Source organism: Bombus flavifrons, chromosome 3, assembly GCF_040668555.2.
Source record: "Bombus flavifrons isolate JBK064 chromosome 3, iyBomFlav1_principal, whole genome shotgun sequence".
Taxonomy (NCBI): domain Eukaryota; kingdom Metazoa; phylum Arthropoda; class Insecta; order Hymenoptera; family Apidae; genus Bombus; species Bombus flavifrons.
In genome coordinates this window covers 7,100,224-7,125,956 of record NC_138444.1, presented here as the reverse complement: position 1 = coordinate 7,125,956, position 25,733 = coordinate 7,100,224, and the positions used below count along the sequence as shown (strand labels likewise).

At 38.9% G+C, this 25,733-nt stretch overlaps 1 protein-coding gene across 3 annotated transcripts in view; it reads right to left on the bottom strand.

Annotated features, from left to right (window-relative positions):
* The window catches only part of LOC138190093 (A-type potassium channel modulatory protein DPP6), a 117,365-nt gene that overhangs the window by 28,883 nt on the left and 62,749 nt on the right, over positions 1-25,733 (bottom strand). For 2 of the 3 annotated variants that reach the window (XM_069132583.1, XM_069132584.1), the window contains exon 2: positions 5,434-5,678. In XM_069132583.1, the coding sequence (XP_068988684.1) occupies positions 5,434-5,535 (102 nt within the window). In that variant the 5' untranslated portion in view covers positions 5,536-5,678. The remainder of the gene's footprint in view (positions 1-5,433; positions 5,679-25,733) is intronic. The other variant, XM_069132586.1, reaches the window with a different exon arrangement.

Below are 25,733 nucleotides of genomic sequence, written 5' to 3'. Positions count from 1 at the left end.
ACCGTCGAGAAACACGCTCGCCCTCATAATTGGTCGTGGTTGACAGCTGGAAGCTTTTCGAGTCCTTTTTGGTGTGATGCTGGCGATTCGCGCCCAACAACGACGCGTTTAACGATCGGCAGCGACGTTATCGCGACGATTCATTAACGAGCACGATGCAATCTCGCGAAACGGCGACCTTTGCCATCGGGTCTCACTTTTCCCTGCCGATCATCGCACCAAACTTCCTCCGAGGAGCCGCGTCATTTCATTTCACGACCACGTCTGTTTCCAGATAATGAGAATTTCTGAACTCGAAAGTGCAACCTCGACGATTGTGGTCTATTGGACCGGAATATGATGGAATATTTGATGGTAGAATGGAAATGATATCGAGAAATGTTCACTAGCGTGCACTAATAAACATTCATTTAATATTCAGAATTTATTAAAAAGGTTAGATGAACAAGACAATTGGTGACTTTGAAAAGAGTCGACTGCCCTCCTTATTGAAATGTAACCTAAATGAAAAATCAATTGGAATCAAATAGAGAAAGTTGGAAAATAATCGGTAATCTGAATAATTACTTATATGAATAATTACCGAGTTTATTACGCCCTAAAAATATCTCGTATTACATGCTTCATCTCTCAAAACGCATAAGCTTTAGTATCTAACGGATTTTACACCCACATTATATCGTTTCTGCCTAATGTACTTGTTCGTAATATACACAAGAAACGAGAACCATGAAATTGCTATTTCACAGCGTCGAACGTTAACTCGCTTAACAAGCAACGGCGATAATAGGATGGCTGCGATAATCTCATATATTTCCCACGCAAATTTCTCCAACTCAAGTAGATGTATATATATAACGTGTTATATAAAATAATTCCGGATACCGGAAGGCGATGAAAATTATTTGACCGCTGAGTTCCTGCCAGTTATAGGGATAGTTGACGACACAGTCCTGCAACGTGGTCTTTCATGAATAAATCTGCATGCGCCTGAAAATTCGCTCGAGCCCGTTGCTCTCGTCGCGCGACAACGTCGCGCGGTATGTAAATGTTATCCAAACACGCAGTTGTATTCCGACAGTCGGTATAAATTTAGATTTTCCCGCTGAAGGCTTCAGTTCTATCGATCCGGAATTCCAGTGCCGCTTTCTCCGCGCCTCGCCGTTCCTAGGGAATTATAACTGTACGTACATACGCGCACACGTAATATTTACCAGAGTTCGATTTATAAATAGTGGTATCGGTGAAAGAGAGAGAGAGATAGAGAGAGAAAGAGAGGGAGAGAGAGAGAGTTATATACAGGTCCATAGGATCTGTGGGATTTTCTACGACATCGCGTAAACTATTTCCAAACTTCTCCTTTTAAGGTTACGCCAAGAATGCCTCTTTGAAGCACGCACGATGACATTCTCTCGGTCCATAGACGTTACTCGCTATGGATAAATCACAGTGAAGCTATAAACTACGTTAATTTATAGATACTTTTATTGTTATTGTACTGTCGAATCTCTGCCCTCATATTTTAAGCAAATTCAGCATTAACTCCATTACTTGTCATTCACCGTGAAATGCAAGCAATAAAAACGATAAAACTATACGTAATAAAGCTACGTAAATTTATAAATACTGTTATCGTATTTTCGAGTCTTTGACCTAGCTGTTCTGCTAGTGACCGAATTAATAGTTCGTTTATCGACGGTTCGTAAGTGGTACGCCAGGAATGTCTCTTTGAAGCTAGCTCAATAACATTCTCTCTTTACCTAGCCACCACTCGCCGTAAAAAGATAACAATAAAACTTAGAAAGATAAAAAAGGCTTGAGAGATAAACAATTTGTCGATACACCTGGTAATATCGTGTTTTCGAATCTCCGGCTATTCTCTGGGCAATTTCGCAGATGACTGAATTAATTGTTCGTTAATCGACGATCCGCAAGTTGGTGAAAGCCCTCGACTTCGTGTATTACGCGTGTATCTAGTAACCGGCAATCAGCGTTTTTCAATCGATCGACTGTACCCGTGTAACCAACCCGCTGATCGGTTAATAAACGTCGATTGCCACTTAGCCGCGGCACGAGTGTATAGCACACAAGCCAGCCATCGCTCGAGTAGTATAGGCTCGCGCGAGTCAGACTCGAGAAGTGAAAGACCGCTGTGGAATGGCGCATATGTATTACCATCCATAAGTCACTGTATACTTATTTGAATGTAATTTTTACTAAAATAAATTTAGCATTCGTCATATAACATATAGCATATTTAAAACGATACGAAGTCAAAATATTTTACAAATTACGCTATCATACATTACGCTATCGTATCTTCAAGCTTGATTAATCAACAGAGAAGTATATTATAATTATTATAATAATTAATTTACGACTTTAATATATGTGTCTATATATCTTCCACGTATCTTTTCGCTATTTGGCACAAATATTTTTACCAAATAAAGATACAAAAGACTTGAATGCATTTTTAAATTGGCAATATTAAAATCTCTTGTTATATTTGGAGAAATCACGCATTCGAGGGTTAAAGAAAGTGTGAACGAATGTTCTACAACGTAACAATTCCAACGTTTGTTCTTTCCTATTCTAAATATATCAAGCATCCCGGAACTTTTGCTCAATACTGTACACGCATACCATAGCGCCGCGCTCCTACCTCGCCAGGAAACTCTCGAAACTTCGATGTCTTTGGTCTTTCGCTGGTCGATAATTATTTCTCAATTTCCTCCAGTTATATTTACCTTCGTTTTCCCCGAGAACAGCCCTCATCATCCAGCGAAATTTCAATCGAACCGAAGAAGCAATCAGCCGACGAAAACCCGAGAGTTTCTGAAGAATGCGAATGATAAACGCAGAGAGAGCCCCGAGGATACTCGGTTACCGGTGAATTATGCGAGGGGAAATCGGTCGCCAGTTATCTGCAGCTCGCAGTCGGCTAGATTTCCTTCAAACGCGCTAGTTTCCCATCTCGAGATGGCGCGGCTGGGGTCGTTTCTCGGCGAACGCTCCACGCTGTTCTCTCGCATTCTTTGCATAATTAACTTTCTCAAGGGCTCCTCAAAGGTGTCCTCGGTTGGCAACATGGCGTTTAGTTGACACGATAGGACGGTTAGTCGCGAGTCCTCCCGACAGTCAATTCCCGCGTGGCCGTTGACGAGAGCTGAGGAAACAAAGGGAGCGAAGCTAGTAGCCAGCTTTGCATAATGAATACCCGTTTCTCGCCTATCCTCTTCTTCTCTCCGATTCGTCTCGTGCTACGTAATTAGTCACGCGCCTCTCTCTCTCTCTCGTCGACCTCCAACGTCGCCTTCTAAATCTGCCGGAACTTTTTATCGAATCCACGCCAATCGAAGACGTTCGACGCTTTTCGTATTTGCGAGTTTGATTAATCGATGATAAATGGCTCGAGTTGAATGTTGTTCAATCTGATTTGCATTTCGTTGGAATATGATCAGAAAGATATAAAAATACAACACTACTGTTTCTATATGAAAAATGATGTTTTTGAAAGTCCTTTTTATGTCAGTGAAGTTCTGTTTAAAACATTTTCTTGTTAATTATCAGGAGCATCTCAAATAGTCAGATTTATAGAGATGTACAAGTCACGCATCAATTACTACTAGAATTTTTGTCACGGGACAAACAGAAATCATTCGTTGTTGATATTGGAGAAGATAGCAATCTTCCGTTTATTGTTGAAAGCATATGATCGTTTATAAAGGTGTAAGAGAGACGTAAACTGAAGTGAACATAAGGAATACGATCAGTGTTCTTGTATACGAAAAGTTTATAACTCTTTTGCTTAAATTCTTAATTCCTAGTGGCACTTGGAGCTCGTCTTTGTGGAAAATTCACTGGTTGCTACTGTGAAAAACGACGACTTTACGGACTCGTTCATTCACGCTCCTTTCCATTAATTGTTTCGTTAATTCAGAGATCGCTGCTTAAGAAGACCACTCCGCCAGTGTGGAAACGGTATACCAGTCCTTATTTCGGATGGAGAAGTATTCGTAAACCGGAGGCAGGTACTCGAAACAAAGCGCAGTTAATGAAACGTAAAAAAGGATGCGTGCAATTTCTGCTTTGAACACGACAATATCTCGAGTAAATGGTTTTCGCCGAGAGTATGGATTTTAATAGTCAGCAACAATTTTTTATGATCTTTAACTGTTTGAACTTTTAAGCTTTTTAATATCCAAGTTTTAAGTTGAAATTTTCAAACGTTCAAATTCACGCCTACTTGCAGCATTTCCAATTTTCAAATTTTTAGATGTTGAAATCGTTTAATTGACTAAATTCTCAGCAATCGATAATTTTTAATTTGCACTAGCTACTCATTTTTAATTTAAGAATGGTGTCCAATTCGAACGAGGGGACAACGCATTTCGCCGGCTATTCCCGCTTCGTTAATGATCAACAAGTTAATTTAACAGTCATGTTAACGACTACCAAATGCGATGTTGCGCCAATGAATTTTCTGTGCGGAAACTGTCTGAACTGTGTCATGTTATCTTGAAATTATGTTAACGTGTACCTTTATATGTATATAACAGGCGTACTCTGTATAATGTTCGTAACAGTATGGCACACGCTACACAGCTAAAATTCTATCTTACTCAGTATTCTAACTCACAACCATCGATCTCATTCCACCTCAAATGCAAAATCCTCGTACTAGCATGCGTTTCAATTAAGTTAGTCGTGACTGCTACTATAAAATATTTTCGGCTAGGTACCATTGCTACCAGTCAACCATTATAACTGCGATATCGCTAACGGTATTACGAGGAAGAAAGACAAAACATTCGAGATATATGTAAAATTCCATTGTACACGCGTTTAAGGGACTTGTTCTAACAAAAATGAGACAATTGACAATACATGATACTTTCAAGCCTTTCGTGTTGCAATTTCACAAGCTTTCTAAAAATAAAATTGTATGAATAAGGATAGAATCTAAGATTAAGGATTAAAAATCTTTTTCTCGCTTGAAAACTGAGATATAAAAAATTCGAAGGTCTCAGGAAGATTAATGTATCGAAACTATCGACACAATAATAAATACAATAACAACAACAACAATAAATCGTGAACGTTTTGTTTGTCTGTACTTGACAAAGATTTATTTACAAATTCCCACAAAATCTTCAAAGATCGTCTCATTTTTATTTCACCCAAAATATCCCTCAAACTATACACCAACGTATTTTACATCCTGTGCACTAGTCTATGGTGCCAGATCCCATATAGAAGTTCCCACAACTACGATCAGTGATTGTTAGAGAAGTGAAGAGATACTAGACAGAATCATGCGTTGAAAACCTGACGAATTTTCGCTGCGTTACGACGAATCTCGAACGATCTCGAATCGACAACGTATATCTGAGGGGGGAAAACGCACGATGGACTGCTGGAGCGATTTACCTCTTTTACCTGGGCTGACTTTGAACGGGGATCGGCGACCTGGACGGTCTCGTCGGGAGGCAGCCGCCAGGAGTTCCTCTCGATGTTGACGCTGGCGTTCATAGCGGCCTCCTCCTCCGCCTCCCGTGTCCTTCGTCGTTCTTAACAGCTTCGTCCTTGCACAAGCACTTGCCCAAGGTCCCCAGGGTAACCCCCGGGCCACTCCTGGGGCCGAGGTCTTACACCAGCAATCCACAGTTCCTCACCTGGAACAAGGTGAACGAAATCGGTTCAATTTGAGCACCGAAGCGTTATAAATTATTTGTCGAGTCACGTTAAAATTATATTAAGTTATAGTTAATAAATTAAAGTGGAACTCAATTTATCTGAACTCTATTTATTGAAACGAAACTTTATTTAACGATTTAACTGAACGCAAGCTTCTATTATGTGAATAAAATATAATGGATAACGCGAAGGATTTCTCAGCTCGTATTATATGAATTCCAATTATATAAACTGTTTTGTTCCCCGACAAGTTCGAGTAAATGGAGCTTTATCGTAGAAGTATTACGATGGATAGTATCACTTAAAATGGGGAATTTTTCTTCGTTAACTAGTTATGGAATAAGGAAAAGTTCTTTCATCAAAGATACATAATCTCCTTTTTCTTCATTCTTAGTCTCATTTTGTAAGATTACTCTTGTAAACTCTATCAGTATTCGCTATTTGATTTCAAAGCCAAGATGGGGCCAACTTTATTCTCTCCTATCTTCATCATTTATTTCCGCTTTCTTCTTCTTCTTTTCCTTTCCTCTCAACTACGGGGTATCAAACAAGACTATATAAGTACCAGAAACGATAACAAGGCTACTGTTCTGCGTTTTGCCGCTCCTTAAACAAGACACACGGCCCGATAAAGTTTCATCCAGTTAGAGGGTAATCGAAGAAAGATTGAAGAACAGTTTCTGAAAGAATTCACGAAGGGCGAGGCAGAAGTGGATAGAAGAATAACAAGAAACTAAAACTGAAAATCGAATTGAGCTACGGCAATCGGTTAAGTTAAACACGAAGATAAATAACGAAACGAAACTTTATCGAAACACGGCCTCGTCGTTTGGATTCCATGATCGAGTGAATAGTGTGAATCGTTTTCAGGTCGATTAATATCGATTTTTCTATTAGAGCTTCGGTCAGCGAGGAAAAAGGTTAAGGACGATTCTCATGAAATGTCATGGTAATTTGCATGAGACGCTTCATCGACATTCTTGTCTGCCACTTCGTTAGTCTTATCTGATTTTTATTCCCGCCGATGATCACGTAAATTATTTATAGCGTCGTTTCATAATTTTAATTTGGCGATAATTTTCGCCAATTATCAAGTTTCATTACGTCATCGAATTTAATCAATTTGAAAATGATAATAAATCCTTGATTTTTAGAATTGAGAACGTATGTAGGTTAATAAATGATATACATGTCCATTCATAAGTATTAGGCCACTAGCCTCAAAAGTTAAACTAAATGATTTTACCACTTACAGCGTTTAAATTTGTATTTAATATAAAGTTTCGATTCTTTTTCCTTAAAATGTTAAACATTTAAAATCTTAAATTATCAATTATAGCACTTTTCTAGCTCCATGATGTCAAGCAACGTCGATATATGTCCTACAAGTTCGTGGAAAGCATGAATGGACACTTTGAATCATTGACGAGGGATAGGGACAAAGGATAATTACGAATTCTCCAGGGAATTAAACCTGAATAAAGGATTACACCGCTCGGCCTGTCCACCATCCCCTATGAATAATTTAATTAAAGTCAAAATTTCCGGACGAGAACGCACACAGCTAGCCATTAGTTTATTTTCAATTTAAATTTCAAATCGCGATTAAGCCTGCGCGGGTATGTACAATAAATTCTAAATGCATGCGAGCTGCTGCATCGTACGCTAAACTTAAGAAACGAATTACGAAACGATTAACACTTCCGTATCTCCACGTATACGAGTATTGTGAACTGTTTTATCAATATCAATATTAAACAGGAACAGAAGCTTTAGTAAAACTGAATCAATTTCTTTCAGTTTCTATTCTTATTTTCCAATCTTCTTTATACACCTAAAGAAAATAATTTCAATAATTAATGTTCTTGATAATCCATGCTCTGATAATCACGATTTTATTGCGCTATAACTCCATTTAAGTATCCAGATATTCATGAACGAGATAGTACACATACTTTTACATCTTTATCATATCTCCGTCATCATAATGCACTCACGAGAGTTTAATGTTCCATCATTTCCAAATCTTCCACGTTTAGACGTCCTTATCTACTCGTCGACCCTTCAGGAAGCTCCAGTGAATTTTCAAGATCCTTTACAGTTCAGACGAAGCACATCTCGCAACTAACCTAACGCAACATCGTGATCGGAACATCGCGCGAGTCCTTGAAAACTTAAATGCATCCTTCGCGGACGAACGTTCGCCGAGTACCTCAGTAGCTAGAGATTTTGAGGAAACTCTTCACGTTCTGGAAAATCGTCTGGATATATGGCTAGCTACAGATGAGTCTGAACTTATGGGACTCAGGAGACGTGGAACTAGGCCCGATACCTTGACACCAAAGAAGTATGTTTCAAGGGACTCGATAGTTGTTACTCGTATCGACATCGAGTAGGATTAGATGCTCCCCGAGGCGTTGAACTTTGGTCTCGAAGATGTTTCACTCGTGAGAACTCTGAATTGATGTAATAACAGTTTTACCCCAGCAGTCTTTAGTGATTTTAGAGTTTTAAAGACAAATATTGATATCTGCTGCGTTGTAATATTTATTTTCAGTCGAAAAATGTGCTTCTTTTGAAGGTTGCAGGATATTCTTTATCCTTAAATGATAGAATTCGGTATTTTTATTTCGGTAGAAATCGAACGTTTTCTAAGTTCTAAACTTCGACGTGCTTGACATTTGAATTTCAACTCCTAAATTGCACAATTCGACATAGATAACCTTCGAACTGTAGAACTTGATATCCTTTGACATCCAAATTACAGCATTCCACCTAAACGGCCATTAATTTAGAGAACTCGATACGATCTCGAGAAATGACCTCCAAATTGGAGAACTCTATACCCTCGATCACCAAATTAGAGAATTCGATCCGAATGACATTTGACTAACAAAAACCTCCGCTTTCCAAAGTATCGTAGAGACCTCATGTTTTGAATCAAAATAGAACCAGACCATTATAAAGGGAAAGTTTCAATCTTCAAATTCATGGTAATTCAAGTCCTATAAAATATTCATTTAGCTCCATAGATACGAGCATGTATCAATTCGGTAACAAGCAAAGACAAAGGACGGATAAGGGATAATGATTTCCCAATAATTTGCCTTGTTTCCCTTGTTTTTCTATGCTAATTTTTTTAAAAGAAGGTTTTTCTAAACATTTATATAATTATATTTATATATTGAAATAATTATAATAGAATGGCTGTATTTATATTGATCCTCCGCGAGTAGGTTTCTTACAGTCAGCATGTTATGTACAAAATTTACGAAATTCGAAACCGGATGATCGCTAGATCAACCGCGGAGATTAACATTCTCTGCAATATCAGGCGCTCATTCGGTAGACCGCCTGAACGCGTTCCGGAAGCGACTGTGAAACATAGATCGTGATAACGAACTAGCGATTCAGCTGGCGGGAATTTATGGGACGTAAAAGGAATGCAAAGAGCAGGAAATACGAACGGCACGAGAAACGCACGATACTTCCTTTCCGCCTCGGATTCATCGTCCTTCCACTCTTGCGCTTCACTCGCAGCACGCCTCCACCATTTAAATTCTCGTGATTGCATTTATAAAACTGCGTCGTGGAACAGCGATTTAACTGTCGTTGCCTGCCGGCCATTAACCTGAAACTTTTATTCACGCTGCTATAGACCAAGCGTCATTTTTGTCACCGTAGAGAATGGCGCATTTTACGTTTTTGTATCACGCCATTTCCATCGTTTATCATGTGCTCGTGTCTTTCCTTGATATAAGCGGATGTCTTCGCACTGTATTACTTACGATGCGTGTAACGAAAGCGAAATATTTGAATCTCTTCTAAGTAAGAATAGTTACTTCGATTAAACTAACTAAAGAAATTAAAGATGAGAAGACATCGATATGCAAGTTTAAATGGTTATTAACCATAATATAAGAGTAATATATGTCGAGTTCTCATTATGATTAGGGTTAGGGGCGTGAAACGAATCCTCATTTGGACTACACATTGTTGATATGCAATGGAGAAAACATTGACTAGTGCAAATACGACTACTACAGAATTTGACAAGTAACCGCGGTAGTCAGACACTCGAGAAGCTAATGACAATGATCCTAGGTCCAACAACGAATCCGCGGTCAACGGGGTAACAGAATGCGCTTTCTTCCAAAGCCCAAGTCGTAATCGACTTGCTTGGCTACGGTGAAAGTATTACTAAACTAACTCTTTGTTAAAACGTGGAATATCCACCGAGCGTAAAGACGACAAGTCACTCGCTAATACTCGCTCACGAGAGAGAATGACTTTCCGTCGCGATGATGCTCCAGAGGATAACTATGATGGCGTGTGTCTAAGGACACGAGATCATTGGATTCGTCGGGGATAGCCTTCGTTCAGAAAGTGAGGGAAATTGACGCTGCTGTTAATTGGTCAATTTCCATGTTGGTGTTTAGAGAAGGATGTTAGTTGTTCGTGAGAAAAACAAATTTCTCCGATCTTCCCATAATTGGAACAAAGACTGCTTGTCCGTTTGAAGAACCTTAATTAACAAAATCGTAAGGTTTATAGCGGGTTCTCAGGCTAGCTGAACTTGTGCTGTGTAGGCTTTGGTGTCCTTTCATCTCCGACATATATAATATAATAATATAAGAGTAATAGATTAAGAAAGGAAAGGGCAGCGAGAGTTCATAGTTTGAAAAATTAAGGCTGAGTTATAGTTCGGCTGTATATTTCATCGAATACAGCAAGAGTTATGGTATAATCAACTTGTTATTATCATCCTAATATTATTAACCACAGTTGTGTTTGATAACCTCTCTATTCAAGCTCTGCCTTATCAAATATGTATTTCCTTTCGTTGTTATAACGAGAGTGAATGAACCAACTCATATAAAAAATGGTTCACGTGATCAACATTTGAAATTGTCTGAACTATGCAACTTAAGAGGACACCGTTTCATAACGTTGTCGCGTTTATTGTTTATCGTGGCCACGATAAACGAAGGGCATTCTTTATGCAAGCGCTGGTAACCGGAAACCTTATTATAATCTGGTTGGCGCTTTTCTATCCTGGTTCCGCGCATTGCTGTCTCGTAAAGAGAAATTGGATGAAAGTACATGTACGACCGCATGCATCATTTCTGTTTCCCGGTCGGTTCGATGTAACACAATGTCATAAAAGTATTATGTATCTGAACCCGTTTACCCCAATACACCAATGTTTTATTACGGAATCGCAAAATTACTGTTTCGTCATGATACCATTTTGCATTCTACTTTCTATTGAACACGTTTCTATGGATTCAATATCCCATTACCTTCATTGACAATTTTCTTTAAATTGTCTTGCCTCCTATTATCTTAGCGTTGAAACTTACTTATGAATTTCTGTTTATATTTGAAGACTCCAAAAGTAAAGTATAACAAATATAAGTAGAAGATATTTTAACAACAGATGACAAATTTATAATATTTTGTGAAAAAATGGTGTATCTAATATCAGAAGTACACTTTTGAAATCAATATTTTTAATATAATTATTTTTTATTATTCCATCGTTATATGGAATTATTCCACTGCTCCGCAATTTATATTTCCATTTTAAAATGGATCATTACTACAAAATCTTATATTTTTCTCATCTTCGCGCTTCGAGAAATTATTCGATGATTGCAAAATGAATTACCCAAGAACTCGGACAAGATTCGTCGAATACATCAAGTCGACCGACAAAGTCGAGGATCAAGCCAGAGGGCAGCCTCGTCCAACTTTTAACGATATTATCGTCTATCCAGCTGACGCCGTGTCGAGGGTACGTCTATTAAATCGTTTTCAAGATCTTCTCGCTTTCTTCGCCTGGGATTGAATTGCATCCATCGCGCTCAGTCCAAGCTGACAAAAGGGGATGGGGAAAGGAGCGTTTGCGGGCAAGTTAGATAATGAGGGAGCCGTCGGCTGGCCAAAAGCTATTGCCCGAAGGAATCATTTAATTACATCACCGGCTTCTTTTCATTCGTCAGGAAGCCGATAGGAGGCGGTCGAGATTGGCACCGAGGCACTTTGAACTTTTCAACGTCCGTGGCGAACGAGTCACGCCCCCTCCAAGACGGATTAACCTTAATTAAAGTTCTGCGCTCTATTGTCGCAACTCTGCTTTAAACATTGCTTCCCGAGTTGCACCGAATTTTCACTCGAAACGACTTTTCATCCTAAACGAATCGTCCGAATTTCAGAATTGATATTCTGGACACGTCGCTGCTCGTAGTTGCTCGCAAACGAGCAAGTGGCGTGACAAGCAGAATTGTTTCTTTTTTAGGAGGAATCAGAGCCGGTTCTTTTTTCAGTTCTATTTTTTTATTGCTAGACACGTTTGATTGATTCGGTGAGTTTTAATTGGCAATTGTCGAAATTGTAGAATAGAAACGGAACGATGGACGTCGGTATTTTTGACGAGTACATGCGAGGTTTGTAGATTCGTAAGGATACGGCGAAATTTTTCTAGTTCACCAGCTTTTAAACGTCGAAAACGTGGAAATTTTAAAATTTCGCGGAGTTAAATTCATTAGACGAAATTGAATTCTACATCACAATTTTACACGAATCTACGTTAGATTCAAATCCAAATTGATTTTGTAATTAATTACCAACATTCGTGTACCGTCATGTATAGCTAAATTATCCGAATACTTATTAGCGATAGTGTATGTTACAATCTAATATATTACACAAGTTATCCACGTGTCACCCAACCACTCTAATATATCACCAATGGTACACATAGCATTGTTTCAGAACCACTGGTTCAGTCGGTTAATAACTTAGGAGAATACAGTGTTGCGTACATTGCAGCGTGAAAGGGTTAATTCCCGAACGAACATATTCGCGGGTAAGAACAATACGCTACAATGCTGTCAGAAACTAATGTGGTAATTAGGGCAGATTCCATAAACAGTTCCAAGATTAACCGCATACAACGATTGATAACAACGGATGAGGAAAAGCAGAATCACAAGAGCAGCGTGCAAGCAACGAGAGGAAAAACGGAAAGAGGACGTTGTCCTGGTGAAAGGGTTACCACGTTGCTCCCAGGTCGTGACGTCAGAAGGGGATGTGTTACGTCAGTAGTGCGGCAGACTGTGTGGGCTCGAAGCTTCGCTCGAATGGTGGTAGGAGGGTTGCTGGAGACCAGAGGGAGAGAAAGAGAGGGTGGGCAAAGCAGCGAAGGGGATGCAGGCGCCATGGAGGGACTGGGGCAATGGTTGACGCAAAATAAGGTCGGCCACCCCGGATTTCATTCATCAGTCACAGTCCACGGTGGCCAGGCTAACTGGATTAATCCTCCACAGTTGTCAGCCCTGTCTAAACGACAAAACCGAAATCGCAATGGAGATTGATGGCAGATGCGTTTCACGCACGTGCGTGTTTCAAGTTGTTCGAAAGTTGCCGACGAATTCGCTCGATGGATTTATCTTCAGAGATTTTGTTTCTCAATGAAACATTCATGATGCTGTTTCAGTCAAAAGGATTCAATCAAAAGGAGAATTCAATCAAAAGGAAACAAAAGGAGTATTAATATTGCACTATGGATTAATTTCAGATTAAAAATAGGATGTTTGACATAACTGTATCTTTCTATTGTTGGAAAATTTCTTAAGTTTAGGGGAAATATAACAGAATCGTTATTGAGATGATATTTAAGTATAATCAAAGAATCTATTCATAGACATTTTTTAGTAAATGTCCAAATACATTAGTAAGTCGCTACATAAATGAAAGTAAAAATCATTCTGTATTATAGAAGACATGTACGTATTCTTTTAGCAAATAATTATGTATTCGATATTTGAGGATGTATATGTAAGTACGTCTTTCGTAGCGAATGAGATAAAACGTTCCAAATCTTCCTGTTTCTTTAAATAAGAACAAAAATCGGGGCATAAAAACTCGAGAACCTGCAAGATTAAAATAACGGGACTAGCGTCTCCAAGCTGAATAACGATTCACGTATTTGTCTCGCGATAACGAAATTTAAGAGGGATTTGTATTGTGCGCAATAAAAAGCTCCTTTTTAATTATTTGATGTTTAAATATGTTTTCTACCATTGTACTCGCGCTTTTTCTTTGACATCCAAGATGGAAATCGCTAAACCGAGAACTTCGTTGCGGCGATGCGACGTTTTTACGATCTGGCATTCGTTAAGCGTCTCTGGCAAAAACATTTACACGGGACATGATAAAAAAGGCAAAGTTCTTACGCTAATCGAATTTTCACACAGCTCCGTTGAATAGATCCCGCGAAATGTCGTCAACGGCTGTTTCTTTCGCACGGAGTCCTGTCCATTTCCTTTCGCTCGCCAACCACTTGGCGCCAAATTGGTTCGTTAAAGTTTTCTTGCGACGCGTCTTAGAGGGGCCTTTCTTTCTTCGTCTTTAACTGCCAATTTCAGGCGAAGATCAACCGTTTCCTATCTTGTCGTTTCACGAGACATCGGGACCGGATAAAAGCTACCGGTCTCCTACCAGAAATTGAAGATAACAAAGGTGGAAAGCGATGTGAAATTCGAAGCGGATTCGGCGGGCGAAGTGGAATGAGCCTGGTTTTGGCCAGACAATCTTCGAGTCTAGTCTCTGAACATAGTTATTTCATTTTTAAACTGAAACATTGTATAGACCTGTTGAGGTTATTCGATGTGTAATCAGAGAAAACTAGTGGATAAATTATAAGGCAGAAAATATATTTAAATATAAGTGTAATTATAAATAAGAATACAATTTGAGCTGGTCCAGATCCGCACGCTAGCTGTGTTACCCAATAACTGAAAACCCCGAAGCCAACATCGCTTGTCTTCTGTTTATGGTCTGACTTCGTCGCAGTCTTTTGTCTACGCGCTGTCGATGGCTTCAGTGCTTGAGAAACTAAAAAGACCAGATGTAGAGTTTTCTTATAAGTGGTGACCACTTCAACAAGACCTATGACATTAACTCGTAACACAGTTCTATATGGGTTTTCTTTACTAACTTTCAATAATCTACATTTATTTTATTATTACTCTAAATATTTTTTATTATTATTCTGTCAGTAATGTTTGGACACTTATTCAGTTTCATAGTGGTTCATGTACAGTACACCTTTCAACGAATTTTTCACCTTTAAAACGAACTGCACTATAATAACGCAATCAATATCAGCCAGCAAAAACAGATATGAATGAACCTTTGTTTTCGCATAATGCCATTTACGTGAAAAACGACGTACCGCGAAAACGTCAACAGCGAGGGACTCGCGTTCACGAGGTCCTTCAATATCACAGCGGCACGTGCAAATGTAAAACGCGTCAACGTAGTAAACACGTTTATAATCATTAATGTCGGTCCATTTTCCCGTTTTCCACCGTCCAATTTTTAGTCATCGTCGCGTCGCGATAAACAGACACGAATTTCCATCGAATTCGATCGTTTATCTACCGAAACGTATCGTTAATTTTCCCTGAAACTAACGAACTTAGCCGAAGTTTCGTCGTGCACTGCAGCCATTATACGATTCCGTAATTGCATTACCAGAAATCCTCCCAATCCTCCTCGGAAACGATTCGCGTTTTCGACGAGTATGATTTATGGTCGGCGCGAAGAATATCGCATGCACGTTCGCTGGTGTTCGCTCTGTATATTTCACGATAATTCCGCCTCTGGCACGTTTCGGCAGATATATTCGACCCAACCGACTCATGGGTCAGGAATACGCGTTACTGCTATTTCGTGACTTCCAGTCTCCATCGCTGGCCTGGGTTCTGCCTTTACCCAGTCGTGCGCGCACATTCAATGCGTTTACGATGAGTGATTTACTGCGAATCGTAACACGATAGCTACAGAGTTTTTTTTTTAATAACTTTTATCACAAATCTTTTATTAGTGGACTACTAATTGGACTACAAAAGGTTAAACATTCTTCTTTATGTTGTCAAAATATTTCTTGATCAGAACATCAATGTTAGAAAGAATTTAACCCCAAAATTGATAAAAAATTATACTAGGAATTTGTACAGATTCCGAATGCAATTGGGATCTTCTAATCGATATTTAACATTGATTGTGACGTATATTTCTCAATATTTCTTGCGACGCGCGTGTGTTAGTTTCGTGATATCGGGAAGTTCTATCGAAAGCAGGAAGCGAGGTTAGTGCTGCGGATATTAAGGCACTTGCATCTGCGACTCGTTCCACTATTTATAGAAGCATGTCTGTAGAACGGATGACAATATTTCTCGTGAAACTCGATAATTGTAAATATTTTTTTATATGACTGTTCTACATGATTATGGGTTTACCATCTATTATGTCATTTTTAATAAAGAGGCTTCTATTCGTCGTTTTTGCATCACTATAAGTTTGTGCATCTGACAAAATTAATGTTGACTTTCATTAAAGCATAATTCTGTATACGCATTCGGTTTTGTAATGTTACTTCAAGTCTAATGATCTTTGTACAATATATTTGGATACACAGTACAGGTCGGTAGTCCTAGTTATAATTTACAAGATACGATTAATTACATAAAATGTCTTAGACCTGTCGTTCAATTAAGATTAAAAGCACCTCAGACTTTAATTAATTACAATGGAATTTAATCATAATTCTGCTGGTATAGTATACATCATTACACATTCAGCGAACATTCAAGGGATCCTTGTAATTTCGAGGTGATTCATCGCGTCGTTTCCCGGAGGTTAGAACTACTTTATCAGCACACAAAAGCCGATTATAGTTTCCAGTAACTCAGCCTCTAGAAGCGTGTACTACCCTGTATAGATCTAAAATGATGTCGTTTCAGTTGGCACGAAAGTTTTCACGACCGTCATTCCGTTGCTTACACGCTGTTTATTCGTTCTCGAAGAAACAACGTTCAAATGACGAGGACATTCAAACAGTTACTTTCAACGAAACGACTATTTTAACTCGTTATTCCACTTCAAACAACTCAATGTATATTGACATATTAAAATTAGATGAATTAATATCCCTTCCTTAAGGATATTAATAATATCAACGACAAACGAAAATAAACGACATTGGTGTTACATGTATAATGTTACGTAGTATTACGAAATCCATGTTTTGTCGACGGATTCAACAAGTGTTACGTATAAAAATTTTTGACTTAGATCGTCTACTCGATTTATCGAATGATGCTGATCAATTTTATAAATCGAGACACAGAAAAAGAATGATCACGTACATTATTTTTTATTCAGTTAATAATATATTTTACTGTTTACTATATATACCACTATACATTCAAACGTATTTCTCTAACATACCGAAAATTTTACACAAAAGTTTATTGATAACTCGACAAATCTAGTCGCGTTGCTCTGCTTTTAACACAACCCATTGCCGGACTCGAGGATTGCAACTACCAATTCCTACCTTCGTTTCCCCATCGAAGCATCTTTTTAATTAAAACGAACAACGAAACCAGCCATCTCTGCAGACCGTCGCAGCACTTTTAACGACCATCCAGAAACGTAGAAAGTTTCGCCGTGAAGTGAAATTGCGAAAACTTCGCCCATCCACGAGCGCACGGGCCGTATTCACCAAATCGGAATTCCATTGGCCCGATGGACGAGCGAGCTTCGACCATAAATACCTGTCCACGCTGGGAACAAAGTTAGCCTGTCTTCCGAGTCCCGCTAATCAATGTTCCATCAGAGTTGTTTCACGGCGCAAACAAAGTCATTTGTCCTGGCGGATAGAAGACACCGTTGTGAGAAACGACGATGATAGATGCACGTGTACGTGGACTGCAGCCAGCTACTGTAGAATTCGTAATTTGCCACGTCTGTGAAATAGATAATGCGATCTGTAACTACAGGACTGATCTGAGCGTTGAATCGTCCTACTTTTGTGTAAGAGCTATGTTGAGGCAGTCAGAGCTCTTTCGCGCGAAGATAAGTACTGTTGACTGTTTAGAAGGCGGCACATGGAACGAGTGCGGATCCGATTGGTTATTTTCAATAGATTTAATACAGTCATAGAAAGAAGCGTGTATGGTGATCGAAAGTTACACATCACAGAATTATTCGGGCTGTTTCATTGCAGACAAAGGAAATAACACAAGCGGATGTGCTGGTTGCGGATAAAAATTGCCATGTGTGCGGTTGGGTACATTTGTATACATTATATATACATGAACGATTGTCACACATTTCACGATGAGCGTTATTTTACATGTTCTCTGTTTCAGTCCACTGCTTGGCAACGTCGAAAGTGGTCGAGAAAAATACCACTTGTCTGCACCGAGTTTCAGTCAGGAATAGATCATGTTATTGTTAGTGAGTGTGGTACTATAATGTAGAAAAAGAAGAAAAAAAGCATAGAGGAAAGGGAAAGAGAAAAATGTTTCAACCGAGACTTCAAATGCTTGTCATAATGTATAACGCTTGCTATGATATTAAAATGTTGTTTATCTTTCTAATTGTATGTTTTTTTTACAAAACTTTGTCAGCTTATAAGCTATTTTTAAAACCGGGAAAGTAGAAAACGTTCTTTATAATAAACCTACATATTCTCATAGACCAAGTACAGAACCTAGTCTAATCCATTAACATCATAGAAGCGAATTCATGAGAACCTCATCAGCTTAAACATCTAACGATTCATCAGGAATCAGCTCGAAGCCGGTTGATTTTTCTAGCTTCTGGTACCTGACCAATCTAATGGGATTGACGATCCGAGCCGCGTCAGCAATCGTACTTTTACGAATCAGATCGATCTGGTCGTTGGTACTACGCCATTGTTTGCGGCGCAACGGTTTTCCAGGGGCATTAACTGCTCGGTTTCCGGAAACGAGCGCGTTTCAACGATCACGCGCGATCGTCCGTTTTAATCACATGGTCGGCGATGCCTAGAAATATTCGTTGCAGCCATTGCTACCGCTGGTTGTATCGATGTGCCGAAGAGAATAATTGGAAAAGTTTCTGTCACGCGGTCGATAGCTCGTAGAGAGTAAGACAGAGAGAGAGAGAGAGAGAGAGAGAGAGAGAGAGAGAGAGAGAGAAATAGAAAATCGAGCGGAGAGTTTTCTCGTCCCGGTATAAAGTATGAGTTTGTAATTCTCGAAGCGCGTCGAGCGAAAAAGCAAGTTGAACGAATTTGTGTTTGTGATGGAATCCATGTTTTATACGCTCGACAGTGGTCGATTTCGAACAGTGATGGAGAATCCAGTGTGCCCTCTGAATGGGTTCAGAGCCCTCGATGATGCTTCTTAATGGCTCGAACTTAGTAATTTTTCACCGTAATAACCATGAAATAACTAATTATTGTGCTTCAGACACTGCGGTTCTTAAACTAAGAATTCGAATAAAACGATAATATATCATTTTGGATAATTCCGAGTCGTCAAGAGAGTCCATCAAGCGGTGAGTCATAAACCAACAGCAACTCACACCATCGGAAAGTTTCAGGATCCGCAGGAAAACTTTTCAACACGTAAAGTGTCGTTAATATCGAACATTTGGGGAAAACTTGGATGAAAGTTTCTCTTTTTTTGCCAAATATCTTTTTCCTCGTGGACGATTGATGGAAAATATATTACGATCGTTGGCGAAAGTAAATCCAGGTCGGCGTGTACGAAGACAAAGGGCTTCGATTTCCCGAATTACGCGTGAAATCTTCCGAATTCGTCTTTCGTGAGAAATGTGACAGGCTGCAGCACAGCTGCAAAAGACACGAGACGAAATCAAATTGTGTCTACGAAGGGAAACGCAAATGCTGGGATCTGGTGTCGTGGCGCTTAATTAATCCATAAAGCTCCTATTTTCATTAGCTTCGTAAGTCTGTTTCAACGGTGTCGTTCGCCACGCCGGTTTTAATTATGAATCACGCGGTCGCTCTCAGCTTCCCTTCCTCTAGTTTGCCGTCGCCGATTAACGAACAACAAACAAACTGAAAGCGAACGATTCCTCATAGAACACTAGATAAGTCGAAAAATTCTGACGCCAGATTTTGATTTATTTGCATATTTGTATATTTCCAACTTTATTTGTGAATTTACACAAATTAGGGGTCCTTCGTTTTCACTAAATTTCACTCTTAATATTTACAAAGCTTTATTCGACGTGAAATTATATTCAGAATACCCACATGCTAGTACTATCTCGAGTTTCTATTTACTTTCGCTCCGTTCCTTCGTTTCCCCATAAATATTTCCCGAAAATCTGAGATATATCTAGAGCAACATGTTCCATTCGCGTTTTCAAGCCTGCAACGAATTAATTTCTTGCGAGTCCAGGTCGACCGTGTGCACGCACGATCTAATCGGTTTATTAATTCGCAGAGCTACCTGTTGTTCGTACACTGGCTGTCTGCCGCCTTATTAATCGGATTAGTTCTACAGAATACCTTAAATCAGTTTCTCACATGTAAAATATCTTCTCTCTCTCTTCACAGGACGATATTCGTAACCAGACGACACGATTAGGCCACTCGAATAATCTTGTATTATTAAATTTTCCAATTATCTGTTTTGTTAGGCATATCTGAATTAATATGTGAATTTACCATATTTATACTTGGCGGTACCTATGGATGGAAATCGGTTTGCAATTATTTCCAAACAAAAATGCACTGATAAAAATAACGACGATACAAAAAGATAAAGTAGGCGAAATTTCATTATTAGCCATTTGTAAATTTGATCACGCAGCGTTTCGTGATAAAAGACAAGCGTGACGTATCTATTAAGATAAACTGCACATATCAACTCTGGTGTTCGAGGCTATAATCGATCTAGTGTCTTAATTACAATTTCAAAATTAACCTCGACTAATGTATATAAAAAGTGACACGTTTTAAAGTACCGTACCATTATCTAGCGAAACGATGCAACAGCAAAAAGATCAGGAAGCTCTAAACAACTCTGTTACGTCGTTTCCTCAATGTCCCTTTTTTTCGTACAATGGCAGAGTACAGAAAGCAGAGAGATGTTTTTCAGGCACAAAATAAATGCGTCCTAGACCTGCAAGGGTCGACGAGGAAATATTCCCTTCGGGACAGGCGTTGTCGGCCGACGTTCCTTTAATTTATGAGCATCGTGAGCAGCAACGAAATTATTATCCACGCCACGGGCCTCGACTGCGCCTATAGAACGCTGAAAAAGAAAGCAGCCGCGTTTGTACCAGTCGTAGAAATAAGCAGCCGGCATGTAGCCAACGTGATTAATCTCTGGCGAGACCGATCCATTCGAAAGAGGATAGAAATCTGCAACGCGTACCGTTTCACGCGACGTGGTATAAATTAATGAGATTGGGGGGAACCAGAATTATTATTACGTGAAATATTTCTTTTTTCAGCTTGTTCCTTTCTTATTCGTCGATTCCACTCGTTAATAATTTCTCTAATTACGTACATTTCGCGGATTTGATAGAAAGTTGACACATAATAAATAATTAGTTTTAACATGCATCCATAAAGACTATACTTTAAAAGCGAGCTATTTACTAAAATTCCAGTGAATAATTATCCCATACAATTTATATATTTATGTATAATACGTTTATTTATGTTTAATATGAATAAATATCAATGAATGATTAAAAATATCAATGAAAAACATACCACAAACACGCTAAATACATAACAAAATTCTAAATTAACAATTCAAATAATTGCAGAGTAGAAGCATGAAAGGTTTCTAGTTCATATGCTAACTCGTTTCTTCCTTTTCAAGATCTTCCCAGTTCCAAGATAAATCGTCGACGAAGAATAACGCATATCAGCTCGTTTCCTCGTGTTTCCTTAATTATATCTGCTTAACTGGGCGAAATTTAATTCGGGAATGTGGAACACCGATCTAGATCTAAAAAAGGCAAACGAAAATGCAGCGATTCGAAAGAGAGCTTGTTTCGAGCGACGAAGCACAACCGAATTCCGCGGATTCCCAAGCGATGTACGTTCTCTCGTAAAAATTCAATGACTGATTCCAGCTTGAGAGTAAAGAATTTTTCGAAAATATTTCTATAGTTCGAAGGAAGAAATTGTTGGAACAGAAAGGATAAAGAGAGGTATTCAAATACTGGTCGTGCTAAACGCGGAAGACAAGGAATTTCAGGACGCAACAAAGCCAGTTACAACACGTAAAAAGGATCCCCAGGCTTTTGAGAAACAAAGATAAATTTATTCTGTAAGCTTCGCTAACATTAGATTATATTTATTGTGATCTCAGTTACTGACAGTAGAAACACTCCCGATTGTATTTCCGTTCGTTTATAACAGGAAGGTGTATTCTCATTGTCTTTACAGTTTCTGCGGCGAACACTTGAGAAAATTGAAGCTTTCATTGGTGTTCCTGGGTGCTTCGTCTCCCCTGTTGCGATTCGTTTCAATTCACTTCGAATTTCCCGGAAATTTCATCCTTCTCTCGTCTAGATTTCAACACTGTGACGTAGTTGAATGGGTTGAAACGATTACTTATTCGATAAATTCTGGTTACAAAAATTGAGAAGGACCTCGATATTTTTAGAGCGTGATATAAAGACGTTATATAAGGAATATATCTATATTCCAGAAACTTGGTAAAATTCCATTTCTCTAGTCATATCCTTTTTCGTTTATCAGACATAAAAATCACTATTCAAGAAGATTTCAACATATTAATAAACCATAATATACAAGTGTCGTAAATAATTTATTTATATTTTGGAAATCCAATGAAACTTCGTCTTTCTAATTTTGTTCTTCTTCGTTTATCACTAACGTATTCAAGCACAATGCAAGTTAATTTCACTCTATTGCATATAATGTTTACCTCTTTTAATTGTTCTTTAACACTTTCACGATGTATGTATAGTATTCCGTTATATGCAAAGTCACACCAGGCTCGGATGATCATCCACATCTGGGATACTTGGATTTAAATTCGAGGATATTTCAAGGAAATATCCTTGATGCTTGCAACTTCCGCAGAACGTGAAACGCGTACCGAGCGAACACGAATGACTTTCTATTTCCGTCGAAGACGATTGATGTCTGCCTTTGATGCACAATTTGTCCGAATGCTCTCTTGAGATTAATTTATAATCGGAAACAAGAAGTTCTAACGTACCATGGAGACGTCAATTCGACGAATTCGGAACAGTTTTCGGATAGTTCGTTGGCCTTCCATTGTTCGTCGCCTCGTTCGAGTTTGTTTCATGAATATGGCCCGAGAGAGAAGGGTGGAATTTTATTCGTGCTGCGGTGGAACCATTGATTGGGAAAGTGACGGTTAAGGGATGAAACAGCAGCGCTCTTTGACGCAAGAATTTTACTATTAGAAATTATCTGTTATAAAGGGTTTGATGGGGGACACTGGTTTTTAATCATGTCTATGAAATAATATTATTACCACACGCTTATTATATTCAAATTATCCTATATAAGATGTCATATATAAGTATTGGAAATTTCAGTGGTTCACAGAAGTATTTGTTAATACGATATTTTGGAAGTTTCTGAGTACTATCATGATCGCGTTAATCAAGTTTTGAAGTCAATCTCAAAAAAAGAGTACGCATGATTCGGCTGAACGCTATTAACGAGCCACAGCCCAGCGTTCCGGAAGAACAGTCGACGGCGAACCGTGAAATATTTTTCGGAACGATAAAATTTTTGCTCGTTCTCCGTATCATTCGGTTTCCACTGGACTAAATTAATTACCGTCACGACGACAATTACCATCGCCACCGGCTACGGGAAGCGTGATCGCATCCGATATAATACGCGACGAGATTATCGATGCTTCCTCCATTCGCGAATCAACCCCCACTTTATCACACGCTCGTTTAACAGTGAAGTTTTCGACTAGATGTCTATACTCTGCGCTGTAATATCTTTTTTTACAACTTTTCATGGAGTTTTATTGCAAAAATTGTTGAAGCAGTAATTTCGAATCAGCTGTTCGTTCAGTCTTCAGCCATTTCATATCAAAATACCTATCTTTATGTCCAAATGACATAAAAGCCAGAAAATTGACAAAAATGAACGTATCATATTTTTCTCGTGAGATTCTCATATGATAAATTCAGCATAGTATGACTAGTGAATTATTACCGATATCATTGTTCGAAACGAATGTTTCACGAGATGTATGATTTCCACAAATAACCCCTGGTAGTAATTTCCGGAAAAAATACGATGAAAAGATGGTTACGGTAAACAGAGCATCTGCAATGGAATCGATCAATAAAATAAACCTGTTTTTACAGAAATCGTTGAGCCATCGCGAAATTGTATTTTATCGACGAGAGAGTGATACTGGAAAAAACGATACACGTGCGAGAGCGGCAGTAATTCTACCCAAAAAGTGCTGTCTACAAATTCCTTTTTCCTCTATCTTCCCCTGTGTTTTCTTTCTTGTTTTAATCCTATTTGGGACAAAAATGCATGGAACGATAGTTGTTCCATATAGACCATTTTTTTTATGGTTTCGATATATTTGGCAACTGCACTTCGGCTTTTGCAATTTTTTTACTCCCTCCTTTTGTTCTCTCCTTCATCTCTTTTTCTTTTTTTTAATTTTTTTCACCATCTCACCGTATGCTATAGCACGTTCCAACGTTTAATAAAACAAATACAGGGGAATTCAATTATCGAGCAGGACAGAGCAAAATGTAGCTACGTAAGGCTAGAGTAAAATTGCGATCGTGCTTCAGGTGGCTCTTTTAACGGAGCTCGCCAACAACCAACACCGCCAGCTAAACAATCTTATTGCTATCTGTTTTGCGTTCGGTGGTAGCATTACTCTTATTTTTCTATCAATGTATATATCTCTATTAGACGAGCGGCTTCTTCATATTTTAGGGGCCATTGTGTTTTATCGGAACATAAAACTTCATTTCCGCCGACCATCTTGCTGCCAGCCAATTCACCTGAATTTGAAACGCCAGCAACACCATCTAGAAAATAAGAACACGAGGAAGGTTTTCCTCGGTATTCAAAAATACTTCGTTTCCTCGAATATTTTCCATTTAAAATAAAAATTTGAATCATTTTACAGTTATTTCGAAACTTTTCAAATTCATAAAAAATCATTTCAGCCAAAAAGAAGCCACCCACGATATTACATGTGCATAAACATCAAAAATCGAAAGCCACAGATACGCTTCATGAACAGCAACAAGCTCTTTGATCTCCGACGTATCCGCTTTCAAAGTTAAACGCTTTGCTTTCCATGCCGAAAACTAGTCCAGCCTTGGGAATATTCGTTCGCTTGAAAACTTCGACCCCTTTCTCTTTGTCGAAGAGGGTTCACGCGAAGAGCCACCGATGCACGCAATATTTCGTCAATTTCTTCCCACGGCTGACCTATCTTCCATCAAGAACGCGAATTCCTCCGGAGACTTGGTCCCAGTGTGTTCGCGATGTTTGCTTTCGCTCACGCGCGAAAACAGCACGAATGCACCGTGCCACGGTATCGCTTCGATTTCCGCGGCTGAAATGGCTCACTGCCAAGCAGTTCTTTCTTCGTCTGTCTCTACGAATGTTCGACACACCGGCTAGATGGCGGAAGGAACAACGTTCCCAACAAACGAGCAAAGTTTCTTACAACATCGTTAATTTTTCTCCTCGTTGCCCTTCTGTCTTATTAGCCGCGTTATCGTCGTTCTTTTGGAACTGTCGGTGTCAGGTTGTTAGATTTCGTTCTCTGTTGCGAAGCTGGTTCGATTTTCGTGACACGTACGTCTCCGTTTATAAGTATTAAGTATAAGTAAACTTCACGAAGTTCTTAGAAAAATCTCTACACTATCCAGCACTTTAGTTCCGAGTTCGTCGTGTCAATAACACAACGTCTTCACCGCCCTGCACCACCTTGCACATCCAAACTACCATCGCAGATGTTCAAACTCTCTATCCGGCAGTATCGTATCTTCGAAATTATTCTCAAACAGCCACCACAAGGCCAAAGAAGCTTTCCCATTTCAGAGAATATTATCTACCACAGAAGATCAAGAATCCATAATTTCCTCTAAACAGCATTTATCGTTCTTCAAAACGCAAATTTCTTCAAGGATTC